Genomic DNA, 13,878 nt, shown 5'->3' on the forward strand with positions numbered 1-13,878 from the left:
ACCCGAGCCCTCCCCCTGTTTCCCTGTTGCATATAATCCCCCCCTGGACTCGCACTTCCCACAGAAGACGGATCCCGCAAAATAGCTCGCCGCCGCCTCAGAAAACATTCTTTCGACAAGAACGAAAAAAACGAAACGTGCCGTACATGGACCCGTACGTGCCGCACGACAAGGGTCACAATCTTTGCGAAACCAAAACACGAGAACCAACCGCCCACGGAATTTGCACATGCACATGCAGTACGACGACACACAAGCAAGGTTGGTTGGCTCTCTCGCCACGTCGGAATTCCGAACGTCGGAACTCTTCCCACCTGCCTCTCCCCCGTTTACTAACCAAGACGCCGAAGATGATTCTCTAACCTCACCAAGCTATGATCAGAGGTTCTCTAACCTCACCTCACCTCACCAAGCTGAGATCAGAGGTTCGCTAACCTCACCTCGCCTCGCCTCACCAAGCTAAGATCAGCAGGCACAGCCCACTGCGGCTGCCCCCCAGATCCCGGCCATGGACCTCATCTGAGTGCATGCCCTCATAAGGGACGGACCGCAAGGATAGTACGGGTACGACTGTACGGAGCACTTGGCAAACCTGCGGGGCAGTCGACGCGTCGAGGTTTGGGGTCCGCCGGGGGAGAGGGGTTGAGCGGCTGTAGCGGGTTGTAGCCATTGAAAAAGCGGCAGCAGCGGATGCTGATGCTGATGATGATAAATGTTTTGTTGTTTATTTGTTTATTTGTTTATGATGATGATGATGATGATGATGATGATGTTGTTGATGATGCTTCCAGCCTGTATCAATCATGTTGCAGTGCACATGCGGTTTGTGCGCCCCCTTCTTTTTACACCTTAAAACCCTCTTACCTTCCCCCCATCTTCTCCCATCCTTTCCGTGTGCTGTATGTATGTATGTATGTGTCCGTACATACCTGTCTGAATTCCTGTGTGCTTTCCCAACCCGCGCGGCCCCCCTCCCTGGACTCACTCCTTGGGTTTGAGAATCCTCATGGCCGCCACCCCGATGGTGGAGCTGTACAGCAGGTGGGTCTTCTGGAGGATGTTGCGAACGCGTTTCAGCAGCGCCGTCTGCGCGGGGGGAGGAGGGGGGGAGGAGGGGGGGAGAGTGTGGGGGGAAGAGGAAGGGAGGGAGGGGAATATGAGGAGGGATAACGGACACATGCACACATACATACATACATACATACATACATACATACATACATACATACATACATACATACATACATACATACATACATACATACATACGCATACACACCCGGTTTCAGCACTACCATCACCATCACCACCACCACCAACAACAACAGCAGCGACAGGACCAGCATAGAGGTTGGCTCAGGAAGTGGGTGGGCACATACATACATACATACATACATACATACATACATACACAGCCAAGCTGGGCAACGCCACCAGGCCCAGGAAAGGAACCAACACAACTCAACACAACACCGCCTCCTCACGCCAAAATAAGACCCAAACGCTGACACATAACTTTAATAAATAGTTTGCATTATGCATTTTCAAAAAATAAACTACATTCCGGCTGCGCATGAATGAAGCGAGGGATGCGCGCAAAACAAATATACATACATACATATAAAAGAAAGAAAGATAGGAATAAGAAGGAAGCCAGAACGTCTTGGGTACCCACCTGCTGCAGTACGAGCGTCAGGCCCTCCCCGGAGCACATCTTCCGACTGGCATCCGCCTGCTGGTCCTGCGCCCCCACCAGCGCCCCCAGCTCTCGCTGCGTGTCTTGAAGCTCGGCACGGAAGGAGCCGTGCAGCAGGTTGTACGAATGGAAGAGGTTGTCCATCTCGGCGATCTGCTGGGGGCTCACAGTCATAAACCTGCGCGTGCGTGTGTGTTTCGTGCATGTTGTACCCATGTACGCGTATGTATGTGTGTTGCGGGGCGGCGGGAGCGAGAGGCGGGGCGACGGGGGGAAGGAAGGGGGGGAAGGGGGGTTGTTGAGGGGGTCTTAAATCAAGCGGAGGGGAACGGGACTAACGGTCATAAACCTGTGTGTTTTGTGTAAGAGAGCGTGTGTGTTGTGTGTACGTGTGTGTGTATGTATGCACGCGTTAAGAGGGGAAATGGGTTCGACAAGTGGGTGGGGGTAAACGACGGGCAAATGGGCCAGGTAGGGGGATTCTAGCTAGCTAGTGGTGTGTGTCCTCATTAGGCAAGCGTGTGAGAAGAAGAGGAAAAAGAAGACCCACAGCAGCAACAGCACCTGTACGGCCATTTATGGTTTATTTTGTGGTTTCATAACCCTAATATGTCTGTATATCATTATGTCCGCAACCGGGGGCTATGTGGGCCCTATGTGTCACGGCGGTAAAACACACTACCACTGACAACTGAAATGCGTCCGGATATCCCCTATCCCGCTCCACACACACTCATATACATACATACACACACATACATACACACATACATACGTACACACATACATACGTCCGTAAGCCTAAAGTCTCCGTTCATTTCTGAACTACAGCCTCAGTCGGCTGATGACCGACTAGGGTTTCATTAGCTTCCTATTAACAAGGTCTAACCCACTTGATGACCTCCATCCAGTGCTGCTCCGAAGGCTCCGAGTACGTGTTGGTTTCCAAATTGAGACCCTTCAGTCTTAGCTGTGTGAGGGGCTGGAAGATGCAAACCAGGGACGAGCGGAGCCAGGCCGACGCCACCAGCTGAGAGAGGGAGTGTGTGTGTGTGTATTTGTTGGGGGGAGAGGGGGCGGGTGAGGAGGGGGAGGGGGGTTGGAGGGTACAGGGCGGGGGCGAAAGCGGGAGGAGCTGGGCAGGGAGGTGGTTTTCCCCTTGGCCTTCGGTGAGGTGTGTATGTGTGTATGTGTGTGTGCCTGTTGCATATCGATCCGGCATGACGCTGACCAGGGCGCTGGCCGCGCAACCTTAACCCAACGGGAACGACCGTCGAAGCGTGTGTGTGTGTGTGTGTGTGTGTGTGTGTGTGTGTGTGTGTAATGGGAAGAGAGAGGTGAGAGGCAGGGGGCGGAAAGGGGCGGGGAGGAGGGAGCGGGGAGGAAGGGAGCGGGGAGACGGGTACAAGAGCTCCCTAAGGGGGAGGAGCGGGAGGAAGGGGGGAGGGGGGGGGAAATGTGGGTCCAAAGCTCCGTTCCCTTGGCTGTGGATTCGCTGGATTCGCTAGATAGTAGATAGGGACATTGGGAATCTCGATATTAAACGACTTCTTTACCCCTTTCCTCCTCCCCCTCCCCCCTCCCCCCTTCCCCCCTCCCCTTCCCCCCTCCCCTTCCCCCCTCCCCTTCCCCCCTCCCCTTCCCCCCTCCCCTTCCCCCCTCCTCTTCTCCCCTCCTCTTCCCTCTCATCCTCCCCCCTTCCTCCTCCACTCGTACCTGCACCAGCCGCATTTCCGCTTCGGGGTTGGTTGCCGAATTCTCCGTAGCTAAGAGTGCTAGGGACACCTCCTGCAGTACAGCACAGTACGGCATAATTCGGTGCCGAGTATTGCCGTACACTCAAAGAGGACTCAGGAAATAGGTAGCAGCAGATAGCAGGTAGGTAGGGAGCGGGTACGGAAGTGCCTGTCGTCGTCCCCATGAACAGGTTAGGGAACATACGAATTGTGGCGACAGACAAGCATACACTAACACAAACACACACGGTGCGGCCAAGTGGGATCGAAGCGAGCACCCCCCCTTCCTTTTCCAGGTGTAGACGACGTAATTTCGCTATATTTTGTAGCACTCACACACACACACACACACTCACACACACACTCACACACACGGACACGCGCACACACGGACACGCGCACACACGGACACGCGCACCTGTAGATGTTCCTTGTACCAGGACACATACATCTCCAAAGTGCAAGTGCGAGACCAATCCAGCAGCTCCGGGCTGGTGATCGCCAACACCCCGCCGCCCGCCGGCCCACCATTCTGTGCTCCACCATTCGGCGGCGGCGCTGCCGCCGCCGCCGCCGCCGCCGCCGTGACGCTACCAACGGCAGCCACTCTGCCCATCGTCGCCGCAGCGGAGGACATTATGCTGAGTACGGCACTCTGACGCTCCACGGCCACCTCCAAGATTTCAACACGCTGCGTCAGCGTCGCGTTCTCGTGTTGGAGCGCCTCCAGTTCGCTTAGCTTGCCCGCCACCTCGGCCTCCAGCGCCGCGAAGACGGCCTTAGCTCGGGCGCTTCGTGTGGGTTTGCCGCTGGCGCTCAAGCCGCCGACGGCGCCGCGCGCCCCGCAGCCGGCGGCGCCGCCGCCTGACGTCGCCGCCACGGCTTTCCCTACATGCGTGTGGCCGGCATGGTTGTGTGCTACTGGAATGCCGTGATGATGGTGATGGTGCGAAGATGAGGCGCGGCCGTGCGAGAATACGTGAGCTGGGCCGGAGGATGCGGAGGCGATGCTGGTCTTGTGACGCGACCCGTGGTGCCGTACGCCGGCGGTGCCGCCAGCGCCGTCGCAAGTGTTTGGAAGCTGGTACGACTGCGGCGTGTGTTGGTGCTGTTGGTGCGAGTTGAGGTAGGCCTGGTACATCTCCAGGTCCTTGTCTAACGTGCTGGGCCTGCCCGAGCCAGAAGGAGAGTCCCTGTTCATGCTACAATCCGCCGATCCGCCGCCGCCCCCGAAGCTGCCGCTGCTGTTCCGTACAAAAATTGACGCGCCGCTGCCACTGCCTCGTCCGGTGCCACCGCCGCCACCGCCGCCGCTGGCCGACGGAAACCTTGGCTCATCACCGCCGCCGCCGCTGTCGTTAAAGCCTCCAAGGACTGCCAGGCTCAGGCTGCCGCCGCCACCGCCGCTGCCGGCGTTGCGCCCTGGCTTGGCGGCGCCGCCGATGCCATTACCGCAGATGGCCCGAGCGATCAACTGGCCTAGAGACGGGATGCTGAGGACATGCACTCCGCGGCCGCCGCCACTGAAGCCGCCTCCTGCACCCTCGGCGCCAGCCAGGTTGCCTGCAACAACGCCCGCCGACGCAGCCGACGGCGGGGTGCCAATGTACGACGTGACGGTGCCGTGGCTGGGGATGTCGGAGATGCTTCCCGCAGGGTGGCCGGAGGTAGGGAGCGGCCGGCCCAGCAGGGCGCCGAACTCCAGGGGGGGCCCCAGGGCGTCTAGGCCGCGGGTGAGCGGCAAGGAAAAGGAAGACAAGTCAAAGGGGCCAGCGGCGCCGCCGCCGACGGCGGTGGTGGCGGCCGCTGCGGCCGTGAAATCAGTTGGGCCAGGGGTGAGGAAAGGGGATGGTGAGCCGGCGGCGAAGGAGGCGAGGAACTGCTGCCCGTAGCTCTGCGTGGCCAAGGAGGAGGGGGAGGGGGAGGCGAAGCCTACGCGGCTGGAGGAGTCGCTGGGTTGACTGGAGGGATGCGAGGCCAAAGATGCGCATGAGGAGGCGACCCCACTGGCGACTTCAAAGTGTGCTTGTTGTTGCTGCGGCTGCGGCTGGGTTGAAATTATAGCGTCTCGACCGGAAGGGATAGCGCCAGTATCCTCAGTGAGCCGAGCGTCAGAAGAAAGCTCCGATACCTCTTGCTGCTGCTGTTGTTGCTGTTGCTGCTGGTGATTGCGGAGGTCAAGTGCGCGAGGATGACGGACCCGGAAAGCAGTTAGCAGCGTGAGGGACGAAACTCAACGAGCTGAATGGGATCCGAAGCTTTAGCTTGGAAACATTTTGCGTCGCATGCAAGGGTCCAAGCTGCTTGAGCCTTACCTGGAACTCGAACTGCATGCCATAGTCTGTGAGGGTGTTGAAGGCATCCATCATATTACTTTCTTCATCCCCCTTTCCTGCATACCATACAATCCAACAGCGATGTCAAAGTTGCAATATCGTTGTTGAATGGAATACGTCGTTGCTTAATGGAACACTAGTCAACCGCCGGACTAGCACGTCGACATTTATTGCTTACCAATCCAGTCCTCGAGCCATGTGTAGAAATTGGGGTCGTCTTGGAACATGTCCGCTTGTGCAGCATATTTCAGCGCCTCAAGGCCACCTGTTGGTAGCCCTCCAACCGCAGTCCCAACCAAAGGCATTGAAGCCATGGCTGCGTCGGCCATAGCCTCTATACAATCCACAACGTGCAAGAACAAGCCGGAACGAAGAGGGTTATTTAATGTAACTTTTAAAGTTTCAGCTGCTCCTCGCGTGTAAGTGCTTGGCGCATTGATCGCAAATCGGACAATTCAAGCAAGGCCAACCGTCAAGCACTGCCAAAATGTAATTTTGTACGATGGATTATGCATCAAAAAATACGGCAGTACGAAGAACAGGAGCAAAGCTTCTAAAACAGCAAGCCTATGATAAGCAGTTCGTTACAATTCAGAAGCTTTAAGTCGGGGGATGGCTTCATTGCGTCTAATAATTAGACTCTAGTTATAATGCTTGCGACCCGACGATGGAATGTTTACATTTCGCGTTTTGTCAAATTCACCCTAGTCTCAAAGGGGCTGCCATCGAGCCTGTTTGGAGAGGTTCCGAAAATGCGGAGTGTCGCGAGTCTGTGTGTCGTGAGTGTCAGGGAGGAGCCAGCGGCATACAAATGCAAATACATATGGCGTTCTTATCTCATTATTTGAAGAGTGCCTGACTGCACGCAAGGACAGGATTACGTAATCTGAGAAGCTGTGAAAACAGTTGGACAACAACGACCGGAGCCATCACCGACGAATAAAGGGCATAGCCGATTAACAATTATTTACATTAGCGGCATTTCAATAATAGCCTACCTTGTGAAACCACATGTAAGCAATCCTAATCCAACAACTTCGCCGAGAAGATGGGCTGTTCCGGGATGACCCACAACCCGACTTGCGCGTCTCTTCCCTTGATCCATCTGCTGATTTCGCACCCAACTTTCCCTTTACTGTAGGCAGAGGGCATTGCACGTCCAGCGGTTCAACAAACCCACTGCACGCACCCCACGAAACGCACGTGCTCCTTCACACGAAATAAAAGGCTTCCTTCAAAGGGGCACACTTTCATGCACATACGCGCAAACACACACGAGTGCACAGCTAGCGCCACGGCAGATGGATGTATGAAACAGTTGATCGGGTTCCCGCTCCCAAGCACCCTTGATTTGGACACCGGCTGATACGAAACGAGGCCCAAGAGTTATCCCAATAGCTGCCCCTAAAAGAATCCATTCTTTTCAGATGAGAAAACTCGCCTTTCCCTTCCCCACTGTTCTCAACTAATGCGCAGTGTATGCCATTACCGTACATAAACAAGGAAAGAGAAATGAGTCTCGTTACAGTGGGCTCTCAACAGAGGGTTCCCACAGTGAAAATCCTAAGCGTACGATCTGATGTTCCTAAAATCCCCTAGGACACCGACCGTAGGGCAAAAAAACAAGTCGCATAAAAGGGGGGCCCCTCCGTAAATCCTAGGTACCTGAGACCCTAAGTACTTCCTTCCTACGCGCCGTTGCGAACGTCTGTCCCGCACAGCTATCTTCTTGGGTCCTGCCGCAGCTACCCAACGCAACCAAACGTCACCACATCACCACCCCCACCACCACTATTAGCACCCCCGTAACTTCACCCTTGAAGCAAACGCACATATGGCTTATCTGTCTATTACATATTGGCGATGGATGATATATTAAAGGACAAAGCCAAACGGAACCTTAATTGGGGGTTGGTGGAATGTATCATGCAAGGTGGATGGATGAAGACCCAAAGCCCTGCCACACCTGCCCCCACGCGACCACCAGGCCGTCGTAACCGCTTTGGCCCCGCAGTCCTACCGCTCTGCAAGTCCGAGATGCCGCACGCCAGCTGCAAGCAAAGGGCCCGGTACCTCCCCATCCCTCAGCCCCCCATACACACACACACACACATACACACACGCACGTGAGCACATACGGGCCCCCCGCCACATAACCGACCTCTCCCGCCAGCGCATCTCCGCACGTGCCGTTATCACATTGCCGTACTTACCCCTGGCTGCGTTTGCGTCGATATGATGGACCAAGGCCCCAGCCCCCATACTGCTACAGGCTATTGTACCATGCAATGCCAGGTCACCCCGTGTCTGAGGGAACCCCCGCATTTCGGGCCACAACGCGACGGAATCCTACAGCAAAAGGACGACAACAACACAAACCAAAAGCAAGGCGCCGCGCCTCAGCGTCCATCTCTTTTCGTGCAGCGATGCCCGCATCCCCCTGCTGGTGGCCCTGACATGGACGAGTTGGCGGTGTTGCTAACACCGGCCCGCGGTGTTGCTAAGCACAGCGCCCACGATCCCCTCAGGCTACCGGAGCTTGTATGTCATCGCTTTCTTCCCTTTCTGGCCCCCCCATGCGCCGTGTTCACCATCATCGCAACCATCATCAGCTGTCTAAAGCGCTTGGGCCGCGGGTTTTCAACCCATCCAATCCCACCCTACCTGAGCCCATCACCCTACCCAAGAAAGCCCGTTCCGTTTAGCCACACAAACTGGACATACCCCACCTCCCAGCCTACACCCCATCCCCCTCTCCCCCGCACAAACCCCCCGGAAATCCCATAACTGGTTCCGTCGGTCCGCCCCTGTCCGGTGCTCTTGCCTGGATATCTCATGACTCCCATGTACGGCCTGACACAACATCCAAGTTTGGAGAGGGTAACAACGCAACGCCACGCACATATATGTCGTTCCGCTATTGCCACAAGTCCTCTCCGGAATCGTTCGCGACGAAGGAATCCTTTTATAAGATTCACAGACACAACATGGCACAGTGCTGAGTAAGAGTTGTTCCGATATATGCCCTCTTGACGCCCATATGCAGGTAATCCCGGTGTCCCGGTATATAATACCGTTATGCATCCCTACATAAGCGATATACTATACAAGGCTCCTATGCCTGCGGTTTGGATGCAGCAGCCGCAGCTACTGCACCAGCTAATGCTGCAACAGTTGCATACGGCTTGTCCTTGGCTCTTGCTTTGCTGCCATATGACATTCATCCCCACTTTGCCCGTGCATGAAAGCTCAACCCGGTTAGCATGCGAGTGCACGTGCGTGTGTGTTTTGACATGGAGTAGCGCACCCCAAAGCCCCTTCTTCATTTCCACCCCGGCCTCCTCCCCCCCACCACCACACACACGTTCCCGCCTCCCACGAAACCCCTGTCCAGCCCTGCACCTCGCCGGCCGCAGCTGTATCCTCCAACCGCCCTTCGATTGACCCCACCCTGGTGTTAATGATGCCGGGCTGCCTCTCCCACGGTTGCTGCGAAAACGATCCACGAAAACCCCTTGGCATAAGGCCCAGTTAGCCAGCCAGCGCCTTAGCCAACAGCCCTGGATCCGCTGTGCGTCGCCCTCGGACTCGCCTCAGCAACAGCAATGCGCGCCCTAGAAACGCTCCTTCTCCGTACATGTCTGCCCCCTACATTACATCCTACGGCAAAGGAGCAGCTCTACTAAACGGGGGAAGAGTACTGCCAGCAAGAGAGCCGCTGCCCCACTGAATCTGAGCCCCGAGTGCACCCCGACGGCGGTCAGGGGCCCGTCGGAGAGAGCCGTCGGAGAGGTGGTGCTCTCTAATGTGGCCGGTCCCGCAAGCCTCTTCCCTCTCTCCCTCACACGCGCCCTCTCGCCCTCCTAGGGCACCGGGGACCTCTCCTTGCGTGGCCAACCGACATCCTAAGCCCAGGTCTGAACTTGAGATATAACCCACTTGAGGTACGACGCGCCGCAAGCCCAATCCTGAGACCATAAGGTCTTCAGCTCTGATCCTGAGGATAGCGCTGCAGCCACCCCAGCCCCCCCCCCCAGCCTAGCCCCCTGGCACACAGGCAGATACAGCAGCTGCGATTTTAAGCGACAGTTGCCCAGGGGGCCATCATACAGCTTCGCCATCAGGCACCGTGACGGACCGCTGCCGATAACACAACCCCGGCCAGGCCAGGCGACCGCGGTGCGTGGTCCCCGAATGGCAGCGCCGCTATCGGCAACAGGATTTCCCCTGCGCGGGGCTGGGGCTGCCCGACGTAAGCCGCACCGGCTGTGCCGCGGAGAGTTGCTGTTGCTGCAGGAGTTGCTGATTGGCGTGCTCGCCCTCCATACGGGCCAGAACGTCCTTGGCCACCGCGATGAAGGCCTGCAGGTCCCGCCCAGTCCGGGCAGTCAGGTCAAGTATCAGGTGTCAGGTCACGGAAACTTATATTCTTTCATACAAACAACAAAGTTACGGCCCTCACGACACTCAACTTTTACTTTACATCACAGCAACCATCAGCCCTGCCAACACGTCCCCCACACAATGCACGACAGGAACACCATCCGTGTCCAAGCCGTTATCTTAAGAGCCACGACATCCAAGAAAGATAAAGCTCTTGACGTTCCTGGGTCCTACCCACCCTCGGCTGCCTTTCGGTCAGTTCTACGTTTGGTACACTCTTGCCCTGGCAGCAGCTTCACTCGTTCACGTGGTTCGTCTTTCCCCCCCTCGGCTGCCCAGTCGGGCCCTCTCCAGCACCGCCAGCCATACGCACCTCCTCCACGTGCACGTTGTCTTTTGCGGATGTCTCGTAGAAGCGGAACCCAAACTCGTCTGCCAGAGCTTGGCCCCGGGCAATTGAGACCACTCGCTTGTCCTCTGCCAGGTCCAACTTGTTGCCCACCAGAATCTGAGTTAGGGCGGTACGGTTCGGGGGGCGGGGGGGAAAGACGAACCACACGCGATTTAAGCTGCTGCCAGGGTAAGAAAGTAGCAACCGAAAGAACTGACCGAGAGGCGTCCGTGGCGACTGTGACGACTGTAACCTCGGGATGACGACTGTAACCTCGGGATGAAGATTTGACGTAGAAGTGGGAAGTCCTACCTACCTAAGCCGCCAGAAATAATATAGCCAAACCGTAAACTAGTAGGTGTAGAAAAAGTAGTGAAGGCGGCGAGAAAATTTTTTTTGACGTAGAAGCGGGGGGGGGGAATACGCGTGCAAAACACGTGATGCGGTGAGGGAAACTTGGGGGGAAGGGGGGGACTTTGGGGAAAAGATGGAGAACCCATAATCGTGAACATTGGGAGATGTTGCGTTGGCCGGTAAGTGGCACAGCGGTGGTAGGGATGAGGAAGATGCACGGCATATGGGGCAATTTGTAATGATAGATGCACATCATACAGGGCATTGGATGATGGTTCATGCCTTGCTAAAAGAGGGGCGTTGAGGGTATTAGGAGGGAAACGCGCAGGGGAAACGTACACGCGTGTAACCGAGGAATGATGGGAAGCGACAGAAGGGAGTACAGACGAACGCAGCATGAGGTCCCGGCATTGGGCAAAGGGGATGTACGTGCGTGACGTGGTAAAAGGACGAACAGCACCTAGGGCTCCTAGGGCATGGCCTAGCTTGGTCCGGTCTGTGCACTGGGGTGCTGCGGTGGCTCGCTGCCACGGCCTCGCCAAAGCTCCAATAGTGCAACAGCTCCAAACGTAGGATATAAGGAGGGGGAACTCCGTCATCATCCTGATCAGTTTGCGTCCTGGTTGTTGTCAGTTGCCGTTATGTATACGGTTGCCGTTGCCGTTGTATATACGGTTGCCGTTGCACCAGGACGGGATGTTTCGGAGGAATTACGTTATGTACAGCTGGTTCATCACCAACCCATAATTCCCTCCCCACCTTGTTAACATTGTCGGACGCGTGCTGCTCGATGTTTCGCATCCAGTTCCTTACGTTATTGAAGGACGCCTCGTCCGTGATGTCGTACACGAGGATGATTCCCTGAGCCCCTCTGTAGTACGCTGTGCGGTTGCGTCCAACCGGGTGAAGCAAACGTGTGGCTTAGCTTCCCAGGTCGCGAGATGAAACAAGCGGTCCGGAATGGGGCCAAGGAAAGGTGCGCCCTCGTGGGATCGCGGTTAAGGCATGGCCTCCTGTTTTACCTACCGCTGGTTATGGTCCTGAACCGCTCCTGGCCTGCGGTGTCCCAAATCTGCAGCTTGACAAGCTTCCCGTCTACGTCCACCTTTTTTATTTTGAAGTCGATGCTGTAAGATGTCAGGGAGGTTTGTGAGGTCCAGAGTCCATGACTAGTTAGCTTCTGTCAGGTGGCGCTCACCCTATTGTTGTTATAAAGGATGATGTAAACATGTCATCTGTAAAACGTAATAAGAGACATGACTTCCCCACTCCTGCGCAGAAATTTGAGGAGGCTCCATCGTGCGAGGAGGCCTGTGCCAGTTGCCGGTTGAGACGGTAGCGTTCCAGTCATACCGCTATCGCCAACGAGCAGCAGCTTTATCAGGGCGTCGTAATCAGGACGCCCCGGTATCCTTGCCATCCTGCGCGGACCAGTGAAGCTATGTCCAGCCCGACCGGCTGAATCTCTGCCCTTGTGAAGCTAAATGTTATAATAATACAGAATGGCACCGCCAAAAAGGGAGTCCGTAACGCCCGGAAAGAAACGATTTGGTCAACAGGGCTGTTGTGCACTGCTTTCGTGGTGGTACTGCTATGCCTTTGCGAGTTCCCGTAACAGGGATGGGTAATGAGAAGAAAAGTATTATCACAGGTCAAGCTGCTATACCCGCAAGCATTCCGTGTCCTATGAGCTCCCATAAACATGTACGGCGAAACCTAGGATGACAGCTTCGTAGCTCTAGATTACAATGCAACCTCTGATTCACCTAGTCACAGTATGCTTTTATGTAATTCGAGATCTTCTGTCAAGTAAACAAGCAATTGATGTGGCTGATCAGCAGACGCGCTACTGAAAACCAGTCTGCCCCACAAAAGGATCGCCCTGGGAAGAAGGATCGCCATTTCGTGCAAATCGTGTATACGCCCGCCATGGAACCTCTGGGCCCATCGCTATGCAATAGTTCCCCAAAAAGGTTCCTCTTTGGACGGAACAAACAATCCCTTCATTCGAAATCCATCCACATGCATTTCCGGACCATGGGCGACCTCCAAGAGCTTCAGTATCCTCCTTTGACTACTTTCTTTCTGATGTTGCCCAGATGCTTCCATGTGCCACCTTCGCCAGTTCCTGCTCGCGTCTTAGTTCTTCAAACAGATTGCTTAGCGCAGCTCTGCAGGACATGCTCGGACATGCCGTGCGCCGCGAAGCCGTCGCGCAGCACCCCGGTTTGTTGCTTGCTACTAAAACCTAGTCCCGACCAAGATGATGCTCATGATGTGCCTAACCTGTCGCCCCCTCATCTCCCATAAGTTATGCATCCCCCGTCCCCAAATAGGCAACAACCGGCAAGATCCTCATCAAGCTCTTATCCAACATCGCAGCAAACAACAAGCACCTCCTCCAACGTCACACAACACAACTTTTCGCCTGTGCCTGCGTGCCGTCCTCCTCGAAAAAAGCCGTCTTCAATGCCACATTTGGGTCACGTTTGGGCAACAACCTAAACACTGCGCAGCGCATCACAGCTCGAGTCCCCGTGCCAGGTTGATTCCCAACGTCCATCGCCTTTTCCATGGCCTGATAAGGCAAGGTGACACAAGGCAAGGCAAGGCAGGGCTGCTGACACGGACAATCGAAACGGCAATCTCGGGAGGTGGATGAGAAGCCGCCGCAGCTCCAGCAGCGGCACCGAGCAGCAACCGCATGGTGACGGAAGGGAAAGAGACGACTTCAGCTTCCAGGTTTTCGAATTTCTGTCGTAGCAACACCAGCACCACCAGCAGTAACACCAGCAGTATTCATTCATATGCAGGAGGCCGGAAAGAGCTTCATCGGCAGGAGCAGTATACATAGTTGCAAATGATAATGTGGCCTGTTGGTGTTTCTTTCATTTGGGTGACCGGATGGCTGTTGCTGCGAGTGCTAGTGGTGGTGGTGCTGCTGCTACTGCTGCTGCTATTGCTGCTACTGCTTCCTTACTG

The 13,878-nt window shown here is 55.8% G+C and overlaps 3 protein-coding genes across 3 annotated transcripts; all 3 read right to left on the bottom strand.

The window, feature by feature from the left end:
* Positions 1-740: 740 nt before the first annotated feature.
* On the bottom strand, positions 741-5,801 carry VOLCADRAFT_96468 (uncharacterized protein; the record flags this gene model as incomplete). Its single annotated transcript, XM_002955522.1, has 8 exons — positions 741-792; positions 986-1,086; positions 1,676-1,874; positions 2,590-2,726; positions 3,413-3,534; positions 3,961-4,601; positions 4,908-5,326; positions 5,748-5,801. 8 exons carry the CDS (start codon positions 5,799-5,801, stop codon positions 741-743), a joined length of 1,725 nt encoding a protein of 574 aa, XP_002955568.1.
* A 990-nt stretch (positions 5,802-6,791) lies between these two features.
* On the bottom strand, positions 6,792-8,605 carry VOLCADRAFT_96469 (uncharacterized protein; the record flags this gene model as incomplete). The annotated part of the gene is made up of 3 exons (XM_002955523.1): positions 6,792-6,903; positions 7,930-8,117; positions 8,498-8,605. The coding sequence occupies 3 exons, from the start codon at positions 8,603-8,605 to the stop codon at positions 6,792-6,794; spliced, it is 408 nt and encodes a 135-aa protein (XP_002955569.1).
* A 725-nt stretch (positions 8,606-9,330) lies between these two features.
* On the bottom strand, positions 9,331-12,316 carry rabE (RabE/Rab8; the record flags this gene model as incomplete). The annotated part of the gene is made up of 6 exons (XM_002955524.1): positions 9,331-10,130; positions 10,525-10,659; positions 11,656-11,777; positions 11,923-12,023; positions 12,095-12,167; positions 12,250-12,316. 6 exons carry the CDS (start codon positions 12,314-12,316, stop codon positions 9,975-9,977), a joined length of 654 nt encoding a protein of 217 aa, XP_002955570.1. The 3' UTR covers positions 9,331-9,974.
* Between the last annotated feature and the right edge of the window lie 1,562 nt (positions 12,317-13,878).

The sequence above is a fragment of the Volvox carteri genome (genome assembly GCF_000143455.1).
Source record: "Volvox carteri f. nagariensis unplaced genomic scaffold VOLCAscaffold_52, whole genome shotgun sequence".
Taxonomy (NCBI): Eukaryota; Viridiplantae; Chlorophyta; class Chlorophyceae; order Chlamydomonadales; family Volvocaceae; genus Volvox; species Volvox carteri.